The 22,231-nt window shown below is 35.4% G+C and overlaps 4 protein-coding genes across 7 annotated transcripts; 1 reads left to right on the forward strand and 3 right to left on the reverse strand.

The window, feature by feature from the left end:
- The first annotated feature begins 3,408 nt into the window (after nucleotides 1-3,408).
- On the forward strand, nucleotides 3,409-10,343 carry spz3 (Spaetzle domain-containing protein 3). Its single transcript, XM_034330341.2, has 8 exons — nucleotides 3,409-3,926; nucleotides 4,927-5,331; nucleotides 5,527-6,082; nucleotides 7,114-7,345; nucleotides 8,808-8,932; nucleotides 9,066-9,356; nucleotides 9,473-9,598; nucleotides 9,667-10,343. Exons 3-8 carry the CDS (start codon nucleotides 5,574-5,576, stop codon nucleotides 9,857-9,859), a joined length of 1,476 nt encoding a protein of 491 aa, XP_034186232.2. The 5' UTR covers nucleotides 3,409-3,926; nucleotides 4,927-5,331; nucleotides 5,527-5,573; the 3' UTR covers nucleotides 9,860-10,343.
- A 151-nt stretch (nucleotides 10,344-10,494) lies between these two features.
- Nucleotides 10,495-13,373, reverse strand: LOC117607087 (UPAR/Ly6 domain-containing protein crok). The gene is made up of 3 exons (XM_034330349.2): nucleotides 13,163-13,373; nucleotides 12,460-12,618; nucleotides 10,495-11,174 (listed from the first exon to the last, which is right to left on the reverse strand). The coding sequence occupies exons 1-3, from the start codon at nucleotides 13,221-13,223 to the stop codon at nucleotides 10,933-10,935; spliced, it is 462 nt and encodes a 153-aa protein (XP_034186240.1). The 5' UTR covers nucleotides 13,224-13,373; the 3' UTR covers nucleotides 10,495-10,932.
- A 337-nt stretch (nucleotides 13,374-13,710) lies between these two features.
- On the reverse strand, nucleotides 13,711-15,515 carry LOC117607090 (uncharacterized). Its single transcript, XM_034330352.2, has 3 exons — nucleotides 15,221-15,515; nucleotides 14,900-15,061; nucleotides 13,711-14,755 (listed from the first exon to the last, which is right to left on the reverse strand). Exons 1-3 carry the CDS (start codon nucleotides 15,267-15,269, stop codon nucleotides 14,547-14,549), a joined length of 420 nt encoding a protein of 139 aa, XP_034186243.1. The 5' UTR covers nucleotides 15,270-15,515; the 3' UTR covers nucleotides 13,711-14,546.
- A 171-nt stretch (nucleotides 15,516-15,686) lies between these two features.
- On the reverse strand, nucleotides 15,687-18,675 carry LOC117607084 (uncharacterized). 4 transcript variants are annotated; one of them, XM_076691790.1, is made up of 4 exons: nucleotides 18,455-18,675; nucleotides 17,606-17,761; nucleotides 16,657-16,890; nucleotides 15,687-16,565 (listed from the first exon to the last, which is right to left on the reverse strand). In XM_076691790.1, exons 2-4 carry the CDS (start codon nucleotides 17,622-17,624, stop codon nucleotides 16,336-16,338), a joined length of 483 nt encoding a protein of 160 aa, XP_076547905.1. In that variant the 5' UTR covers nucleotides 17,625-17,761; nucleotides 18,455-18,675; the 3' UTR covers nucleotides 15,687-16,335. The 4 variants fall into 4 exon arrangements, with proteins under 4 accessions (XP_076547905.1, XP_034186235.1, XP_034186236.1 ...); XM_034330344.2 differs by lacking the exon at nucleotides 18,455-18,675 and adding an exon at nucleotides 17,904-18,443; XM_034330345.2 differs by lacking the exons at nucleotides 17,606-17,761; nucleotides 18,455-18,675 and adding an exon at nucleotides 16,998-17,573 and having other exon boundaries at nucleotides 15,688-16,565.
- Between the last annotated feature and the right edge of the window lie 3,556 nt (nucleotides 18,676-22,231).

The following is a 22,231-nucleotide window of genomic DNA, read 5'->3' on the forward strand; positions in this document are numbered from 1 at the left end:
GGCAGATCCAAAAGTCTTTTGTTTAAAAGAAGAGGGACGAAACAAAATATATTTTCAATTTTCCTTTTTCTTTTTCAACACGAGTTGAAATTATTATTCGGGAACGTGGATCGTTGGTGGTCGTCCTTTCTTTGCATATATACGAGAAATAATTTTGCTTTGTCACACGGGTTCAACGTCGTAAATGCTTGAGCGACGATAAACGCTATTGTGTTCCTGACACTATAATGGGTACCAGTATCTTGTTGCAGAGACTTGGTAGCATGAGTATTATTCAAGTATCACGGGTGTGGTCTTCATGGTCAAATGTGCTCAACAATTGTATTTTATTCGAATAATGGCTTAACCCTTTCGATACCCATCTCAAATAATTATCTGAGAATTTTTTTTATTAATCTTATTAGAACATTTGTGATTATTTCAAGTGATAAATACTTTTTATGTATCTCGTGTATGCACATTATATTCAAGGAGCTCTTTAAAGAAACGTGAAATTAAAGCAAAGAGAAAGGCTACGTTCACCTTTCCTTTGATACCCATTATATTTGCAATGTGGATGGTAATCGAATTTTATATTCCCATTTACATATAATATCCCAAAATATATTATATGCTCCAAACAACGATAAAATATCATGATTCATGATTCATGAACGAGATCGTTTGATATTTGTAGCAAAAAAGAAAGCACAACTATTCTACGTCAGAATTGTTAATTGATTATGATCGATGCTTGAAGTATGTGGGCGTTGGTCCTGTACTTGTCACCTTCAAATTCCTATCGGCCTCAAATCAATAAAAAAAAAGAAGACAATGTACGCGCCCATGGAACCGGAAATCCGGAATTTATAGTGTCGACTATCAGTGAATTAAACTCTCCCTTAGCAAAAATGTTATAACGACGTAAAATTTCGCTATACTTGAAGCATCGAACATCATTGTTATACATTCATTAAAATCAATCAGCTAAAGATGACAAACGATTCGATACGGATTGAATAATAATTTTCTACTACTGCTGCTGTTATAGTCGTGCATAAGCATGAATCAGTGAATTGTCGTGCAAGTGCAATGTAAGTGACTGAGAAATTACGAAATCTAGCCACATATGTCATGTGTGTTCGAGTGCGTGTGCACCTTCCTTTTTTTCTTTTTGTTTTTTTTTTTTTTTTCTTTATTCTGTTTTAATGAGGCTGTGGTTCCGCTTACATTTATTATGTTTTGTAGACCGGTTAATTGTAGTGAGATAGGATAGTCTGTTGGGAAATTCCAAGACTTATAATATCGATGAATTGGTCAAGTTATTGATCACTTTATACTTTTAATTAATCCTTGATTCGGTCTGCTTCTGGATCACAAGTGTTAATTTCCTTCGAGCATGCAAGGAGATTGAAAATTGATCAGATTGAAAAACGATACAATATTCTCGAGTTTCTGGAATTTTGCCTGTCTCTTGGTATATCCGCGTAATACGCGTTGGAAAGTGGTCGCGATAATTCTCGGTCTTGTACAGAGGCTTCCTTCTTCCAAGGGTAAGGAAAGGTGGTTGCACGTGTCCCTCGAGTACTACGTTATATTGCAACCGTTTGTAACTCGCTCATTGTTGATTGCACAAGGAACCGAGCACGGTATACCTATCACGGGCCTTTGCACACCAGGCATCTGATCCCCTTCCAGTATTTTTTATCTTTTTCTTTTCTTCAGCAAAGTTATCCCGTCGCGTGTACCGATACACGCTCGACAATTCTTTAACTTGATATTCCGCGTTACGCCTGATATCATTTTATTCGACCATTTTTATACTTCATCCATCCCATTAATAACTGACAATGAGATTAATAACAACGAAAATACAAGATATCTTGTTATCCGTGTGTAATGTGTTAAGTGCATCTAAAACAGCATCAAGAACGTGCATGCCGTATGAATCGACACACGCCAGTGAACCCGAAGAAAAGACTGACAATGAAAGGGGGTCAGATGTACGGCACACGCTCAACGTGGAATAATTTTGTGCTGTTTACTTCTTCAGCTTCCTATTACGAGTTCAATGAGCAATAATATCCGTAATAATACGGTAGAAAACCATGATTGTCACTTCGGTAAAATGAATACAAATATGAGTTTTGACTTTACGCGTGGAAAATTAATTAATCATTATAAAGTTAATAAGATCATTTAAATCTTTATCTATACTGGTAGTTAAGTATAGATAAAGTTAATTTAAATGATCCTTATCTCATTCAATTAAATGCTTCTACCTAATTTATTAAAGGTATCCAATCTTACGTGACAAAAAATTATTCTTCAAATTCGTGTGACGTACGACAATTAATACGTGCTCGAATAATACTGGTCATTTCCTCCCAGTTTCCTGTGACAGTATGCCTAAGGCGGTCAAAGTCCTTGCCGAGTAGGTGGGGCAGGAATTAGCCGGAAATTCTTCGATCATCGATTTCAATCGATATTTATTATACCTAATTTCCCCATTTTTTGATTAAAAGTACAGTGCCGTATTTCTGGGGACGTGGACCCACCAAGTAAAAATATTAAATACCGAGTGTAATAAGATCCTTAAGATATTAAATACCGCAATAAAAATGAACGTTTGTAACGCGATACTTTTCACTTTTCTCTTGTTACATTTTTTTTTTTTTTTTTTTTGATATTTCCTTCAATTATTATGGTGACTTTAATCGGTAATCCCTACGCGTAATATTGAACACGATAAAATATCATAAATTAACGTCTCTAAAGCAGCTAGCGTTTCATGACATAATGTATTGTTTAATTCGTAAGAGAAATTAGATAACAGTCGTATTGAACGTTGAAAGAACGCGTGTGTTATACCGTGACGAAGAAGGTGAACGTAGGTGGGCCTCCAGGAGATTCCGATACAGTTATACACCGTTCCACGTGCAAAGAAATGAAAGGTTCCGGAGCACGGTGCATCTAAGGATTCGAGAGGAGAAGGCACTTGGAAGAGGATAAAAATGTTTCTAAAAAGAGAGGAAATACAAGGATGAAAAAAGATAGATAGAATCCGTGGTAGGCACGTGATAGCACAGCAATAATTGCCCGTTGCGATACAGTTCAACTTCGTTGTGTCTCTATGCATATTTATCTCTATTGTATGCACAAAAGATCTGAACCATCAGACTAAATTGTTAGATGTAGATTCTAATAGCTTCTGAGTGTTTAAAAATAGAAAAGGAGTACATTCAGGATGAAATCAGGCTTTCTTTCGGGAAAATAGCGATACAAGGGGTGCAAGAATTCTCAAAATAAGGGTGAAAGTAGAAGAAGAAAAAAATTGTTATCATTTTGACTTAGAAAGAATCTAGGAAAAGCCTACTTTATACTTTACACGAAATGGTATAAAAATAAATAAAAAGATGCTCCATTAAATGATCATCGAAGAGAAGAAGATGAAGCAATGATCGGAATCGAACGTATGGAACAGAGATACAAAAGAGAGAGATATCAAAGAGCGAAAGTGAAAGAAGGAGAAGCATGGCACACTACTCTTCATGATCGACGAACACCTCTCTTTACCCCCATTTTGTATAGCCGGTTAAAACGCTTCTCTTTCAGTTGTCGCTCGCCAACGTAGCGTTTCGTACGCTTCTCTGCTGCTCGTGTTTCTTTCGTACACGAGTAAGCACGTGTTCCTCCACGAATTCTTATTCGTTTTTCTTTACTTTTTACGATTGTCTCATTAGTCTGGCTCCATTCGAATCGAGTCATTACGTTTTCTGCTCATTTCCTCGTACGCTTTTGGTTCCAATTTTTTTCCATTCGAAAATCGTCGGACTGCTGAAAAGTGAAAGCGACGGAGAAGAAATTTTTGATTCGATACGTATACAAACGTGCTTCCGCTAAATCTGATTCAGCCCTGCGGGAATCTTAACACGTTTGAAACTCAGGTAAGTTTTCCTTGAAATTTTATCCCAACACCTTCGCGGTCGCACGTTTCATCAAGTGTACTACTTTTCCTCTTTCAAATTCGACCACTATTTTACCATTTTTCCAAGTACGCGACAAAAGCCGTCAAAGTGTTAAATAAATTACTTGGAAGAAATCAGTGTTAGATATTTTAAAAATGAAGAAAATTTGTTTGTAACGTTTCATCCATTGAATTTCAACATTCCAGAGTGATGGAATATTTCAGGTATTTGTCCGCGCGCGGCAAAGATCCACGTGAGAAATTGCGTAGAAAACGATTTTCATCAGATCTAACAATGATTTACTGAATTTACACGTGATTCATGTAAATTCGAACAAGTTTTGCTGGTCGTCACTTTCGCCCATCGGATTACTTTCTTCGAAATTGAATATTCATACACATGCTTTCACCGAAAATATACCGTCTGTATCCGTCATCCGTTAATACCGATAGTTCTGTCATCGATTTCTCACACTATCTATAGATACTATTAAGTATCAACTCTTGATATTTGAATAATAAGTAAAAACAAAATTGAGTATTAACAGCACGTTTAATTTTCATTACTTTGGCTAATTTAAACACGAATTAATAATTGGTTTTCAATGAGCAACCGATGGTATTGAAAAGCCTGTTAAACAAAGAATAAGGAACGTATCCCAGGGAACACCCACATACACCATGTCTATCTGAGAAACTTAGATAGTGGGGGTTTAAAATGCCATGGTCTTGCTCGCCAAACGTAATTCCCTATTACGACATAGACATTGCATGCATTAGAGTCATAGTATTTCGGCAAATTTTACTTAAAATGCACGACACGTATAATCGTTGTGTAAGTAGATCACAGTAGTGTTTCACGTGAAACACATTTCTTCGATCACAAATTAAAAATGTAATGAAATTTTATTTGTATTTACTTCTATGAAATTTAATAAAAATTCTACACTGTCAAGGAATTATTTTTTTTATTATTTCAGATTTATTCGTGGGAAAAGAAGAAGAAAAAATAAAGAATGATTCAGGGATACTCAACGCGTCGATCATGTTGATTCATTGTAGAAGACGGAAACGAATTCCGGATGTTTCAGTGAAATTCAAACAAATTTAAAACATAGCGAGAGATACTATACTTCTCAATACAATTAATCGAACTGCGAAATTAGAGTTTCTCGAATCATTTCATCCAGTGATACTATGAACGATAATCTAGAAGATGCTAATTTTTTTATTTAATCATGATGTGTATAGTGATAAGAGGTGATTTTCTGCACGATCAAAATCACAGTCGACCAAGTTGAAGAATAGAACCTAAAGAGAATTTTTATTTACAACCGAGGAACGGGTTTGCGTTAATATTCTGAAAGAACCAGCTTTATTCTACGGTAAGTCCAAATTAAATCCAAGTTCAACAATATCAATTGAAAAAAGAAAAAAATGTCACTGTAATCTTCGTTTTCCTTTCTCCGACCTCGCTATATATGTATTACGAAAGGAACAGAACAAAGTCATTGAACTATACGAAGGTTAGAAGGCTCCTTAAAAAGCACTGATCTCTTTCCCTTTGTATTCTATTGTAGAATAAAAAGTAAACTAAAAAAAAAAAAAAAAAAAAAAAGCGGTAGAAATGTCGCTGGTCAACTTCACCTTGCCGTATCAGTCGGCAACGCCTACGCCATTCTTCTACGGTGGACAAAACGGAGGACAACCGACAGTGAACAACCTTCGTCTGAACGCCGTACTTCCGGTTGCGCCTGCTCCGAATTTTAATGGACAGGAGTCCTTTCAAAACGAGCCGTACATACCGCCCGCTGCTTATCAACAGAAGCAACAGCAGCAACAACAACAACAACAACAACAACAACAGCATAGACAACGTCAGCCGATTTTAAATCGACAAGGAAGTTCAAATGCGTTCGTTGAACAATCGTCATTTTCCTCGACGCAGGACACGCGATACGCGAATTATAATCAAGATTTTAGAAGAACTCAACCTAGACAACCGCAACAGCAACAGCAACAACAGCAACAACAAATGAGACCTCCACCGCCGCAAGTTCAAGCAGAGGATGACCAAGATAATTCGAGGACATCCAGAATGCCAGAACAAGAGGCTTATCCCGAGAGACCAAATGGGTAATTTTCATCATTTTATTTTTTATCCTTTAATGAAGATTCGAACCACCTTAAATTAATCTCACTGTGGATATTTAATTGAATAAATGCCAAATGGCATGGCTAGGGTCCGCGTGTTCGCCAAACACGTGAGGTGAAAAATACCTCCCCTTGCGGGTGTAAAAAACGAGTGTAGCATGATAAGCAAATTTCTCGTCGAGCAACGTTAGCGAACGTGTTAATTAATGTAACTAGCGTTGGCAGTAATTTTCCTTTAATTCGAATGAAACGAAAGGTTACGATCGTCGCGCATGACTTCGATAACGAGCGAGTTTAAGTATCTCGAATTTATTATGTTACGCGTTATAAATTTTTATCGTTTTTTCACGTCGACTAATTAGCTGGTAGTAAGTTATTTAACTCGCTCCGTAAGATGTTATCGTTTTGAAAGAAACGGCGAAAGCAGTTCGTCCGGTAACGTTAATTGCGCTCACAATTATTTATGTAACGATCAGCTGTACGGTTTCTTGTTACGTGCCACGCATTCCTAATGAACCTTCTGACGAATATCTGACGTATTTATCTGCGAATTCCCATTCCTATGAATGGACAATTATGTCATCGATCCATACAATACTGCTTCTTTCATCACGTACTTCTTCCAAACATGTATCATTAACGTGGTACCAACCGTGTATGGTATACTCTCTCTCTCTCCTTTTTTTTTTTCTTTTCATCAAAATGATCGATAGTTATTACAGAAGTACCATATTTAAAGTCCCCCGAGATACACGTCAATAGCACATCACTCTTGATACCTTTTTATAATCATTAAACGTGAATTAAGTACTTGATACATATTGCCATTTCTTTTTGGATCGTGTACACCTCGGTAGGCACATCATTACGTAATTCGCTTTTAATTAGTGCAGAGAGTAACTTTGCTTTAACACGTTTGACACGTGTGACGACCATAACTTTTCATTCGACACACTTCAAAACGGAAGTTGTATACTCCTTATTTGAAATATTATATCTCCGTTTTGTCGAAGGTACACGAGAGTGAACGGTGGGAATGGCCCAGGTACGAAAACCTCGGTCCACGCTATTTTAGATTACGACGATGATTTCGATGATTATTACGACGACGAAGAACCAGACATACCGAGGGACGCCCATGTCACACCCATTCAAGGACCAATTTTCGTGAAAAATGGTTCGGTTCCAGTAGTGCCATTATACTCTTATCCTCAGTTGAACAATGGAAGCTTCGTACAGATACCGGTAAGTTTGAAATATCTTTTAGTTCATAGAATTCTTCGAAAATTACTGATGGTGTCACTTTTCGGGTGTTCTATTTAGAAAGTGTATAGACACGAATGTCAAGTGTAGAATACACAAGTAGATTTCGTCAAATTTAAGTACACATTGTGTCATCAAGATCTCATTTACATCGAAGAACTTTCAACAATTCGAATAACTAAATTTATTTCACACTTGGTCGAAAAAGTGATCACTGAACCACCCTGTATAATCATTGGCGTGACATTTCCCTGCTGCACCCATGACCCCGAATATCTTCCCTAGAATCTCGTAAACGTACGATCGGTTGGGTGCATGTACTTTACCTGCACCTGTCTAGATGTTTTTTCCCTCGTATATACTTTTATCTTTCTAGCCGTTCATTTATTGTCAAGTCTCACCGAGATATCACTGTTGAGGTCAACCAGTGTAGGCGCTTGTATTAAAACAGCAATTCCTTGAATTTGTTTATTGCTCAGCCATGAAGATACTTTTTCATGGGACACTTTTTGCTTCTCATTAACCGTATCGAGATCGGAAGCAATCTAGCCAATGTCCTCGGAGATCAGTGTTTCATAAAAAAAAAAGAAAGTCAAGGGTAAGATACGATTAACCTTCCTCGTTCGTTACACGTTTCCATATGCTGTTTTCCTCGATTATTACCTTGATTTTATGAAAATTATTTTAATTGTACAAAAATGATTTTTGTCTGAAATTACACCGTAAAGATCACGTGTCGAAATGGCACTTACGCTAGTGCTAGTGTACAAGCTAATCTTCGCATTCAATTCACGCGAGGGATTGCAATTGACTCGCGTGGACACACGGTATGATTCATTTCTGGCGGGCAATGCACCGCGTTGCTCATGCATTTCTCGTTCGTACAAACGATCTCGAGTGACTCAAGCCACTGAATGACGCCTACTGACTTTTCAATGGAGACACCAGTAGAAGAAGATAATCGCGAACCCCTGTACGGCAGGGGGACGAGTATCACAGGCCAATTTCTCAAATTACAATGTGATGCATTGTAATTTATGCAAATAAGAGGAAACATTGGACACCCACATTCGTCGTTCTGTCATTTTTGGCAATTTAATTAAAAAAAATTATCGGATCTTCCAAGCTGCATTTACTTTGTTTCGATTTAACGTGTTGGCTGTCACGTTCGTCTTCCTGCAAAATTGTAATCGTTTCCTCAATGGAAACGTCCTTGCGGTCGTTCGTAGGTGTTCATATTGCTAAAGTATGTCTTATACAGAGTGTTTCATTTGACTCTCTTCATGCAAATCGTTCTAAAGTTTTCACAGAATGATTTTTTGGAAAACGAATAATTGCATGGATAGAAATTAAAATTGAATACCCTCTGCATTTAAGACCATAAAGGTCATCTGGGACGAGGACGCATAGGCCACTAAGATAATTTTCACATTTTTTGTTACAGATTCTTTGGACTGCACTTTCCGTTGCTCTGGGCGTGGAATTAAGGGGTGATTTGGTACGTGGTGTGCCGTGTATTAAAAAATATCATCAGCTGTTCTGTCCAACTGCTGGAAATACATACCCAATGTAATCATTCAAACAGTATGATAATTGTAACAAAATAAAATGGAAAAACGTTATTTATCAACCGCTATAAAATTCACTAGCTGTTTTAATATAAATCAATTACAATTCAATTAACGTGACGAAATTGTTTTAGAGAACGGATAGAACGTTTTATCGACGAGAATAAAGCGTTAATGAAAAGAATGTACGGTGATTTTGAGATGAATTCTGGATACGGTGCGACGACGAAAGAACCCGGTCATCGAACGCTGAAAAGAAGAAAAAGCAGAGAAGCCACAAAACAGGACATCCCAGACGGTGGTCCCAGTTTCCGGGAGGATTTGGATAGAGAAATCCAGGCTAATGGCGACTCGTTCTTTGGCAACGTCCGAAGAACCAGGAATCCTAGACAGTCATCTGAAAAAAATCGAAACGAAAGTGGAAGGTACACATTTTAAAATGATGAAGAAACCACTGATCCTGGGGTCCTTATCTAATTTCGCTAATGATTATGACATGACATACGGTAAAAAATAATAATAACGTTATACCATCCTTCAGGATTGATGCATGTGAATCTAAAGTAGAAATTGTGACGCCGTATTGGGCCAGCAACAGTGCCGGAAAAGTTCGTGCCATTGTGAATACCCAGCACTTCGAACAGGCTATTCATCAAGAAGTTTGCTCGTAAGTATGCCTTGAATGGTCTGTTAGTGAACAGGAAAAAAATGAAAATTTTTTTTATTTTTATCCAGGAAAACTAAGACAAACCGTTGCACCGGAGACTGTGGCTGCGAGCAAAAATACAAGTGGCACAGACTGCTTGCATATGATCCTGATAATGACTGCAAAGGTATCTTTATGGACTGGTTTCTGTTTCCTTCGTGTTGTGTTTGCAGATGCGATCCACCTGGTCACAAATTCACTGCGTCAAACAATCGAAATTAAAATATCATTAAGCAGTCATTACTTTTCTTTTTTTTTTTTATTCATTTGAAATGTTAGAATTGCATTACCATTATTGACATTACTGTTTTTGTAAAATAAAGATTATCAATTGTGTATACCTTTGTTAATTGAGATAATAGACCAGCAATCTGAAATTATTTTATCATTTTTTTTTTCGATTAATCGAAAGTGGGTACAAAGTAACCGAGGATTAGAATATACTGACATTTAATCGTTTTTATAGTTTACACGTAACATTATTCTAAACGAAAATCGAGTAATAGGAGAAATCTAATTTATAAACATTACAAATCAATAATACTTTCCAAAACGCCAGTCACGAGATAATTAAATATTATTCTATAAATTGGACGGATACCTGATAAGTTACATTTTATTCTCGTCTTTTTTTTTGTTTTTCCTAAAATTATTTTCTAAGAAAAGAAATGACACGAGACTCGAAAGTAGAAAAAGAAGAAGAATACATAAATGAAAAGGTGCAATGAAATAGAGGAAAAAGGTTTATCTACAACAGCGTGCAATTACATTAGATACGCGTGTGTTAATTGCTCTAAAATTCTAATGAAATTCTAATTAAAGCGTCGGATTTATTTTTCTCTTAATCACGAAATCGATCAAATTAACAATTTCATTTTTATTATACAATCACGTAGCACACAAAGTCTATATACATATGTTATACAAAAATAAATGTGATCGATCATTAAATAAACTATTAAATTAACTAAAGCTTTTTTAGTACATTGAGGTGACTACGGTAACGATCTATTTAAAACACGACTAACAAGGTGTGTCTAACTATAAGACGCTAACGAGCCGGGTCCCAATCATGCAAAATCATTATATCATAAAATATCCCATTACAAAAATTATATACGTTGCGTTTCTAAAGCAGACGGTGCGATTAAATATTAATAATAATAAACAATAACTTCGTTAAACTGGCAAGGAGAACGAAAGTACACGCTTACGATAGTTGAAATACTTTTTTTCTTCTTGTTAAGAAAATGATTCTTATTTAATTGATATGACGATAGAATTATCAAAGTTATTTAAACAATGCCGTGTTTTGATTGGAAATAACGATAACCAATGAGAGCCATTGCGAGCATGAAAAGGGGTTGCATGATTGATGCACTCGTCGAGGAATTGCAGAGATCGGTACTGCAAATGTGGCAGGATTCGATTACGTTTCGGCTTGAAATTGCCATAGCGCTGCAAGGACCATCGTGGATATCCGCTTCGTCCACATTTGGGGTCGAACACTGACGTATCACGACCCGTTCGCCATTTTCTAAAAAAAATGAATACTTTTTTCAGTAATTATTGCAAAAAGTAATTACCTCATTTTCCAATTTGACAATTAAATTCAATTAATAAATAACTATATTTTCACGAATGACATGTAATTAGGTAATATGAAAATAAATTATCGACAATTTCATGACGTTCTCATAACAGAGTATGATATTTACGTCGGAGCGGATGTAGTAACTTATGTTTGCAATTTCCTATCCATGTGAAATATCTTTTTTTTTGTCAGTATCTGTATTGGAACGAACCATTGTTGAGTGATCTAACGTAACAGGTTGTGTAACGTTGATGATTCAAAGCGTACCAAGAATCACAGTTTTGTACACGAACAGATCTACGTTTCTTTATAAAACAGTTTCTATAACGCGCAGCGAGTCTCCTATAATGGGAAACACCTCTGCCATTTTCAGTAAACACGGTCAAGGAAGAGTACTATTCTCATTAATTTTTTTTTTTCTCTTAAACAGTTAAATAGACCGCGACAGAGATCATTTCGCGAAGAGAAATCTAACAATAAGTAACCCACTTTTTACATTTTCCCATTTCTCTTATTATCTTTTTTATTACAAAAGAGTATGAAAGAATCTGTAACGTTTGCAGCAACTCGTGTTTTTATTAGACTGTCGAAGAGTTAATTATATTATCACGGTCAGTTATGCAAATTTGTATAATCTTCCGGTTGCAGTGCGTGAACAACACGTATGTATATTCGTCGTTAATCCGTGAATTCTAGTCACGTTAATACGATTAACCTTAATATTCATGATTCTATGCTAACGTCTGATTTTTCTCCGACGCGGGTGTGGTTTTGGCCTCGGTAACGTGTAATTATCGCAATTGTGGTACACGAGCACACGCCATGACTCACAATATGGTACACGGTTACGATCAAATAGAACACAATCATCATCGAGTTATTTCACGATTCTAAGCAACGTTCTAATGCGTCATTACTTGTAGAAAACAACGCCAGTACGATCTAATGACACATTGTTCAAAAAGATTTTACGATATTTATAATGATAGGCACCTGTTGATTAAGGGTAATTATAACAGAAATATTTCATTATTTGCTTTTTACTTGAAAAGAAGTTAGAGAGAATCTAATTTAGAGGGTAAAAATTAATTTCTATACTAATTAAGCTTATAATCTTAAAATGAAACATCAACTTAAGTTTGAAAGTTAATTTTGAAAAGATAATGATATTTTTTATAAACAAAGAATATATGGAAATATGAACAATTATTCTTGAAACTTTATTTACCTCTTTTCACAATTTTTCGACAAATGGGTTTCGATGTTTCATAAAATCCAGCTTCGCAAGTTTTCACATGAAACATAGCCTGATGTTCGGTGACGTTCATTGGATCAGCGCACAAAGCATTCATGTTGGAAGCACAATCCCAACATTTCAAAGCTGAACCTGTTAAATATATCATAAAATATGAAATAAATAAAGTAGGTACGTGCAATATTTTATAAACAATTTGCCAATATTAATAGTGACCAAATTATTCTGCCTTTTTTATAAAAACTGTTTGCACGATGTTTCGAGATATGTAATTGAAAGTGACTAATTGTATGTTTTATTTTTTTTCAACTCATTACGAAAACTCATAAAATAATTACATAACAATTTGCATTACATCATGGATGTATTTACGTAGTAGATACACGTTTAGAATTGAATTTCTCATTGCACCGAAAAAATGTACAATAATATAAAAATAAATTATTATAATTTATTTAAGCTTTCATTCTATTCGTTATTTCAATTTTATAAATATAACATTCTATCTATTAAAAATTCGCTTCTTTGGTATTCCTTTTTTAAAAGAAAAAAATATATTTCTCACCATCGAAGCGTGATTGAAGACTCCAAAACATATAAAACACTATTCTGACAAAAATTTTTACAAAAATTCTAAAACCAACGAAAAAGAAAAAATTCTTTTCATTCAACTCACCTGGTCGCACAAGAACGACCAAACTGAAGATCACCAGTGCCCATGCTGATCTGAAGGACATTTTGATCAGTTTACTGAAAATGTTGATATATTTATATCTTTTATTCAACACAAGTCCAAAACGTCTGATTGTACGTCAAAGAGAATACCACGTGGATCAAGAACGAAATAAAGAGTAGAACTGGTAGCTTCGCGGAACGTGTTCACCGTTCAACTGAACACCCGACACCCCTCTTTTTGCTGAAAACGTGGACACGATCTCCTTTTCCCTCACTCTTTCCCCTAGGTTTCTCCTACTTCTTAGGGCACACGGCCAGAACGGATCAACGTAATAACGTCTCGTATAGGATAACCCTGTAACCTCACCGTGGACGAGAGACAAGTGCGAGGAAGTAGGAGTCAAGAGCAAACAACCAAAAGAGGTCTTTAAGAGAACGCAACAAGCGAAACAGTAATTATGGTTTACTGACGGAGGAGAAAAGCGACGAAGGAGGGACTGAAGAATGAGAAAGAGAGATAGACACCGATGAAGGCCCTCATTGGACTCATTAGGACAATTAAGGGACCCGTTGAATGCTCTGGGGGTCTTTCGTGGTTTACGTAGGAAAACAGAATACACAGAGTGTTCGCGTTGATGTAATACACAATTTTTCAAGTTCAAGGATTCATTGCTAGATCTTTGATAGATTGCAAACTCAAAAATTTTTTTTTCTTTCAATTAAAAGTCGAGGACACTTCCACTTTTTAAATGGTACCATAAAATTTTTTTGATATCGTTTCTATCACCCCCCTCTTTTCGATGGTCCTTGCTTCATCGAACTTCTAAGTAACGAATAAATTATAGATGACTAAAGGCAGGATTGCAAAGTAAGCTTGCCGACTCGTTAAGAAAGACTTATCATGGGTCAGGAGACCAGTTAACCCCGCGAGACATTACCAAATTGACTCGACAATTTGACCCCTTCTCTTCGGCCAGATGTCTGTGTACATAAATATATGTATACATACGTATATAAGTATTGCTCAGAACCTACCACCATCGATACAAAGGATGTATATCGAATACAGACAATGCCTCCCTGTTCATTCATAAAGTCACTTAATTTCCAGCTTGAAAGTCAACAGCCTTTTCCGGCCAATCATCGTCTCTTCTTTCGTCAATTAAAACATTTCGGTTTGTTTTTGACAAAAATATATTTTACACGACTAATCAAATGGAAAGTAAAATAATTACAATTATTATGTATTGTATGTATCTACATCGTTTTCACTCCGGCATTTAACACGTTAATTATAACATATTCATTTGGAAAATTGAAACGGAGTGTTTAGAAGAATCTACATAAAATGATAAATACTGGTTAATTAATTAATTGGATAGATATCATTTAAGATAAATGGACAGGTAGACTAAGGAGAAATAGAATCCTATACTATGTGGAATAAATAAATAAAGTGACTGTTGAGCGTTACAAGCGTAATCGTTGCAAAATGAGCAAATGATGTTGGATTCAGGATATTTTTCATGATGACAGTATCCATAGACTTCCCGTGATGGCACGCAACCTCGAACGGTCACCAAGATACCTCTATCTGTATGATTAAAAAAAAATGCTCGGATTAGTCAACATTTTTAATTACCAACACGATATGATTAATACCAGAATGTTATGTTAGCAATTAGTGTTATTCTTCAGGGTACAAATGCAATATCTGACGCATATAATTTATACATACAGTCAATTACACTTTTCAGACAATGTTGAGACTCGTTCTGGGGACAGAGGACCAAGTCGAAATACGGTGTAGGAACGTAAGGATCGTTGCATTCTCTTGTATGGCCACTGCTTAAATCGGTGTTGCAATCGAAACACCATAAGCTTTCTCCTCTCGCATGCTCTGTTAAATAATTAAATTATGTAGAGAAACAGATATTTACATATATAAAGACAAACGAAAATACTAAGTATCATCTATGTTACATGTATATAATATTTGAAATAGATTGATTAACTGATTACTGAAAAAGTTAAAAATAGTAATCAAAGCCTTACTTACCAATTATAATTAACATGATTATCATGGTTAAGCTTAATTGTCCAACCATGCTGGTTCCAGTATAAAACGTACGCACCGAATCTCTCCGTTACCTGTTCTTATCTTATCTCCAACAATAAAAGTAAGAATTATAGCACAATAGCATACTTCTGTAAGTTCTAAGAGAGGTAGAACTTGTGCGTATGATCTCTTTTAGATACACAAAGAAATATAAATGTTGATTTTATTGAACAATAAAATTTTCATTGAAGATCTAATACAGGGAGTCCGAAATTAAGGATGACACCAAAATATCTCATTTATTATTAATTATATAAGAAATGTTTATCTCTTTATCGTATACGCTACTGTACACCAGGAGAGTTCAATGCAAACGGCATGATGTAGCACGTTATGTTGAAATTGTTATATTGAAACAGCTAATTACAGAAACAACAACGAGATAATTGTTTAACATACATTTTTATTGCTCAATATAATTTTCGTGCGATAACATTATATTCGATTTTGAGAAGCTCGATAACATTTCACGGTATAAACACCTGGCCAAATTTCATATTCAAAAGCCTTTTCCTTTATATAATACGTATATGTTCGTATATAATAAACATTTATTTATGCATATACGGCGGAGCTTCCTCGAATATTCATCGATCGAGAACACACAATTTATTAAATACATTGAACAGGCAGCAATTAAACAGAATTCTATGAATCCTCGTCGTTCGGAACTTGGTATACAAAACTTGATCAATCAACTTATCGTTAGTGTCTTTTTTTTTTGAAATTTAACAAATGGGAATCTTCTCGTTCTTCCACTCCGGCGGTTGAAGCAAGACAAAAAAGACTATGAAAAAATTCATCGTATAAATTTAGCTGAAAAGGAAGTCTTCTAAAAACCTAAGATCTTTTCATAATATGTTTTAATAATAATAGAAAATTTCACCCGTTTCTTATCTTATACTGCAGAAATAACCACCGTAACATTACGTGATAATGAAACGAACTTAAAATATCGATGAACAACAGTGTAGTGTGTGTATGTAGGTGTGTGTTGAACTTTGGAATGTGCCATGAATTGATTGTAATCAATTCTATACATTCATGTGTAAAGGTTACGCGTCGGTATAAAAAGTAGCGAAAACCATGGTACCCAGGACCAACAGTAGATCGAGGAGAAATTTCGAGGTAATTATAGTGGAACTATTGCAAGCATTGTGCTTGCACATATCGCAATATTCAAGAGTGATATCGTGCGGAAATTTTCTTTCTATAGCTTTGCAAGGATCAACCGTCTCTGTCTTCTCCGTTTGACAATTCCTCACTATCACCTCTTTCCCTTTCACTGACAAACAACAAACAATAACATTTATTTGTTTTATTGCTTTCAACATTTTTCTCTATGACAGAATATTTAATATAATAAAATAGTTTACCTTTGAGAACCATTTTGGCACAAGCCATTGGTGAAGTAGCCGAATAAATGTGTGCGGTGTCAACGTCGAAGATGTGAGATATGTTTCTCAAATCGTTATGTTGCTGAATGATTCGTTGCATATCTGTCATATGATTTAATGTACATTCGTCGGTTTTAATATTGTTCGCATCCGGATCGGTATCGCAGCCTGGATGCGTTAAGGAAGTGCACATGTAGCATCTAGGATTTTGATCTGTGCAATGAAATAAATCAGCTTTAACACGCTCTTTATTTTCATCAAATCAATGAAAAAAAGAAATATCATGATTCATTTGATTCATTTCCTTGTTTTTCTTTTACCATTTCTTTCTAATTGCAATCAGAAATAAAATATGACTTATTTCGGTTACGTTAACCATCCTGTGCACAAGTCATCTTTCTTCGCTGTAATTTATTTTAATGTAACGATTCTTTGTTTCCCCGGGAAAGTAGATATTTTACTCCCTCTGGCGCCTGGTAGACGCTTCTATGTAGACCCACCCCCTCCCTGTTGTCCCATAATTCTAGCAAAGCAAGCCAACGGAATGTAGTTGGGTAAAGTAGAAATATTTGTAATCGGGATTGTATTCTTTTTCATTGGTTAGATATTACAGGATATGGACACCCATATATTTCTACGTAGTTATTTAGGTCGCAGAATCGTGGCGCCAAAATTGGTGACGCTACTCGCCCATCTAACAAGTTGTGACTCATAATTTGATATACGACACTTACTACCCTTCTGCATCAAAATTATTGAAAATATTCGGAAAATTTCATTGAAACACAGATAGTGTCTTTTACCTCAGGCAAACTATTAACATACTATAACGTTAACAAACGCGGAGTAAATGATCTTTTTCAAATTTTGAAAATTTTTTACAGGTGAATAATATCACTGTGACATTTGATAAATATCAAATACATACCTGGCTCATTAGAACTCATAGCTCAGCACTTTAATCGAACTTAAAGCACTTGAATACCACACAAAAACTAAACATGTGCATACTTGTAATATGTTTTAAACGTTTTCTACTGATCACAACAATAGAAACATTATAAACATGTTTATAATAAAAATACTGAAACATAAATCCTTGCATTTATTTAATGTACAATTTTAATATGACAAAATCAACAAGATAACAAAATTCATAAAAATAATCAAAATAAAAATTATAAATGATTAGTTAATTAGAGTTTGGAAGCTTGAAAAATATTTACCCTCGTCGCGGCTATTTAACGATACTCTACTGTAATATTAATACTAGGCCGCCATCCGCTTCGTGGCTGACAACATACTGGAGCGAAGCGATTGATTTGCAGTAAAAGTAACTTTAACAGAGTTGGGACACAATATAGCAATTAAAAGTAGTGTTTAATTGTTGATAATGTAAACAACCCGAGTTTTAATTTACGGAACACGAATTCAAAGCTCGCGCGATAGGGTAATTCCGATTTCTCTAATCTTTCTTATTATTAAAATAATGAACATTCCTAATAACAATTAAATTTAAGAGCACAGAATTAATTTACTACCCCTAATACATTTAATTCAATTCAAAACACTATAACTCTTTATAAGAGTGTAAGTTCAACCACCATCGTTATTCAACCACCAATCATCCCATAATCGTAGCTATCAAACTTTTATTTACAATTTTCACTAATACTTCACCAATTTTCAAAGAAACAATTTCATTATTTTCTCTTTCCTATTTTCTTGTTGGCTAAACATATCTCCATGGTAAACGTAGGATTTAGAAAATAATCACCTGAACGAACCACCAAGACGAGCGCGAAGCTAACAATTAGCACTGGAATCCTTCGATGCATGCCGGAAGTTGGTCGTGAAATATATGGCTTATTCTCGCTCAAGTTTATCCTCGGGAAGTGGAACGCAAACTGTGGTGCGTGACGGAGGGTGAAGCACTGGCTGAGAGGAAGGGTTGTCGTCGAGTCGACAGACTGATCGCGAGTATGAGATTGCGAGCTTCGCCACTCACCAACGCCACTCCTTTCCTATTTTCTCCACTCCACTCGGTTTTTCGCTTCTTTGCCACAGATCGCATAATCGCGCAACCCGTTCTACTGATTCGCCCCAACCCTTCGATCCCTCCTAGATCATCAGGCATAGATCACCGCTGCGCCTCCGCTATTAACACACTTCTAAACGCGAAAGTGTCATTTCAATCCACAAATTTATTAAACCTGAATATTTTTATAACTAAAAAACACCTGGTCCTAATTGAACTTTTTTTCTAATAAATTAATAACAAGTGAAACAAGAGTAGGAAAGAAAATTTGCATTTTGTATAAAAAATGCAGTTAGAATTTATTTGGCATGATTTTCAAATGTTTCACACCAAAGTAGTGAAGTAGTATATAAATCACGGCGGTAACGATTGACGAGGGGAGGAAAGCGTGGATACGTTGAAGGACGTTAATTGTCTATTAGCCTAATTATAGTTAGTAACATCCATGACAAAAGCAGCACACAGACTATACTGTCATAATATAAGACACGTAACTACGTGACTTATAGGATAAGAAACGTTGCAAAATTAATTGGAAAATAAATTGATTTAAATAAATTATCAATCAAGCAGTTAAATTATCAAATATATTACGGACTCTGTAATAAGTTCAAAGTTGACATCTTATGTAAAATGAATTTCTATCCTCGTTAGACAACATCACTAATCATTCTTATATCATTTTTCCACTGTACAGGGGAGTGTGAGTAAACTCCGTTTCTACGGTAAATCGGTATCACAGTAAAGAAAACGGATAAAGGAGAAAGATGAAAACGAGAGACGCCTGGCGCCACGGCGCCTATCTAGGACGCCGTCGTCGCCGTCTAGCTCAGTTTTGGGTTTAGCAATTACTAAGAGAATTCAACGCATTCTTCTTTTACTCGCAATTACGTTCGATAGCTTAATCTATTTAAAATACTTATTTTGCTTTCAAGGAAATTTCCTTCAAGATTGAACAGTCATCCTTTATTTTTATCTAATTTGCTTGTTAACGTTATACCCCTTTGAAAAGGAGAAAGAAAAATACGATTTCAGCGAGATGCTGGCCAACCACACTTTACAAGAATAACGCCTTTAATACTAAATAGTGGATCTGGTAATAAATGGGTGGCACGTGAAGAACTTATTTAATGGTTACCACCCTCACTGCATCTCACTCTTTAGTTTCTTCCTCTCAAGTGTTAAGAACGAAACGATAACCACACCTAACTATAAAGATTAAAATTCATTATGTCAAAGACAATGAAAATTTCTCAATTACACTTTATCGGATTAAATAATCAATTTAGTTTATTTTCTCATCGATTATTCCTTTTGGGCGAATGTACTGTTTGAATAACTGCCTTTTTAAGGTCATAAATTATTCAGTAATCGAACGTGCAAATTCATCTATGTACTTTCAATCAAGTCCGGAGTAAACAGTATATTCTAAATAGCAAAAATGCAATATCCAGAACAAAGAACCGATAAACCTTGTTCCAAAGAAATACCAACTCTATGGTGTCCGTTATCGCAATAACAAATTATCCTCGCGAGAAATGTCCTATAATGCGGATAATGTCTTTGGCATACATTCAACGTGCATTCGGTACAATCATTTTAAAACAACAAATATCTTTGTGTTATTTACGACGAAGAAACAGTTGAAACTAATCAAACATATGGTACAACAATTTTTAATAAATTTTTAATGAATACGTGATAATATTCTAGGATACCTGTTACATGTATTAAGCCTACTCTTTACAAAATTACTTGGAAAAAAAAAAAGAAAAGAAAAGCGATTGTATTCTGAATAACAACGTGTCGGCATTTAACGTGTCGATAATCATATTACGGTGTGTTGTTCTTGGCTATTTTTACTGTGGCAATTAACGCGTTAATTTAGTTAACACGTTCACCGCCTCAGTGGAAATAGCCGTGTGCGGTAAGACATGCTATAACTGCGATTACATGCTCAGAATATGATCGGTTCATTTTTCAATTTAACACAAGTTGACTGTCGCGAGGGGTCTCTGGTTAGTGCTACGAATCTAGTATCAATTGTTTGAATAAATAAAGGAAGAAAAAAACAAAACAAAAGGAAAATTCAAAATTGTGACTGTAATTCGAAAACAGAAATTGCTAGCGTGCAATAATGAAATGGTGAAAAGTGTTCGAGAAGCGTCAGGACGCTTGGCGCCACATTGCCGCGACCCAAATAATAATAATACCGTCTAGGAAAGAGGGTCGGAGACGCTGTGTTGATGGAGGACGAGGAAGAACGACCGTACACTACCTACATTTGCGAATCTTGGACATAACCAGTCGCCTGTTACATTTATCATCTGTCACTCAATACGAATATTTTACGAGATCTACGTTTTGATAACCTTTTTATACGCCGTTGGAAGATTAACGTACGATCATTTTTGCGAGGCGTCAGGAAAATTCTGAAACGCGTTTCTATTTTGACACAATAAAAATATTAGGGATACTAGAAGAAGATTAGAAGATATCGGAGAAGCCTGAATACCCTTTTGCAATCGAACAGTTAATTTAGAACTCGATCAAGTGCGTGTATATCAACGAATATGAAGGTGGGTTCAAATAAGAGAAATGTCCTGTGCTTGAAAGGAATTTCGTATCGCGGAGGACATTATAGGACCAAGAAAGTTTTCTCTTGTTGATAAATCAGCCGACAACACCCACGAAATGGGTTCCCTGGAAAGTTCCAGCGAGTGAACATAATAATAAGAATAACGTTGTTGGTCAGTTGGGATATCGTTTGTTCTCGATAATTTACCATGAAATCAATGGGAATAACCGAGTGCCCCCGTCGATTTTCAACTTCATCCTAAAGCAATACAATCCTCGTGTTATTTTTATATTTTATAAATAATACTGTTTCTTTAAATTTCAAGAAGTTGCTTCTAATTCATCATACCTTTCTGATGCTCATTTTTATTCAATTGGTACTTATCTCACTCGTTTTCATCTAATATAAAAGCTTCTATTGGCTGAACGCCAAGAATCAATGGTACCTAATATTTCAAATACACAAACTAGCCTTTAGATTTTACATAATCTTTTTCTTTTTTATTAGAAAAATTATTTCTGCCTGATACTTCTTGCTTCCGAAATCTTATTAACGTTTTTTTAACATATATGTATACTGGATCATTTTATATTTCACACGCAACAGATCATATCTTCTGGGAAAGTTTTCCCTCGTCTAAGCTTAGGTCACGTGGGAGTTAAAACAAAAAGAACAATTATTGGACAGAAAATATAAAGAAAAATGATATCGCTCGATGAGTATCTAGTTGACCGATTGCATCCTACTCCTTTGCATTCGCAGACCAACTGATAAGTGTCACGCGTATAACGCCCTCTGTAACATTCCTTATCGGTATTTCGCCATTTCGCACATTCACGCACAGTTACGTATTCCCGGGAGTTCATGAAGTGATCTGTAAATCAAACTTGAAAATTTAATTTTCTGAAAATTCAATCTTTTTAAACGTTTCAACTTAC

This window comes from Osmia lignaria, chromosome 2, assembly GCF_051020975.1.
Source record: "Osmia lignaria lignaria isolate PbOS001 chromosome 2, iyOsmLign1, whole genome shotgun sequence".
NCBI lineage: Eukaryota > Metazoa > Arthropoda > Insecta > Hymenoptera > Megachilidae > Osmia > Osmia lignaria.

Coding starts and splice junctions, on each gene's coding strand:
- spz3 (XM_034330341.2), top strand. CDS start 5,574: ATGTCGCTGGTCAACTTCACCTTGCCGTATCAGTCGGCAACGCCTACG. Junction 7,346..8,807: donor GAAGCTTCGTACAGATACCG/GTAAGTTTGAAA, acceptor TTTTTGTTACAG/ATTCTTTGGACTGCACTTTC. Junction 9,357..9,472: donor AATCGAAACGAAAGTGGAAG/GTACACATTTTA, acceptor ACCATCCTTCAG/GATTGATGCATGTGAATCTA.
- LOC117607087 (XM_034330349.2), bottom strand. CDS start 13,223: ATGTCCTTCAGATCAGCATGGGCACTGGTGATCTTCAGTTTGGTCGTT. Junction 12,619..13,162: donor GGTCGTTCTTGTGCGACCAG/GTGAGTTGAATG, acceptor TATATTTAACAG/GTTCAGCTTTGAAATGTTGG. Junction 11,175..12,459: donor TCGAAAAATTGTGAAAAGAG/GTAAATAAAGTT, acceptor CATTTTTTTTAG/AAAATGGCGAACGGGTCGTG.
- LOC117607090 (XM_034330352.2), bottom strand. CDS start 15,269: ATGGTTGGACAATTAAGCTTAACCATGATAATCATGTTAATTATAATT. Junction 15,062..15,220: donor AATCATGTTAATTATAATTG/GTAAGTAAGGCT, acceptor ATTATTTAACAG/AGCATGCGAGAGGAGAAAGC. Junction 14,756..14,899: donor TCTGAAAAGTGTAATTGACT/GTATGTATAAAT, acceptor TTAATCATACAG/ATAGAGGTATCTTGGTGACC.
- LOC117607084 (XM_034330343.2), bottom strand. CDS start 18,515: ATGCATCGAAGGATTCCAGTGCTAATTGTTAGCTTCGCGCTCGTCTTG. Junction 16,891..18,454: donor CGTCTTGGTGGTTCGTTCAG/GTGATTATTTTC, acceptor TTCATTGCACAG/ATCAAAATCCTAGATGCTAC. Junction 16,566..16,656: donor TGCCAAAATGGTTCTCAAAG/GTAAACTATTTT, acceptor GTTGTTTGTCAG/TGAAAGGGAAAGAGGTGATA.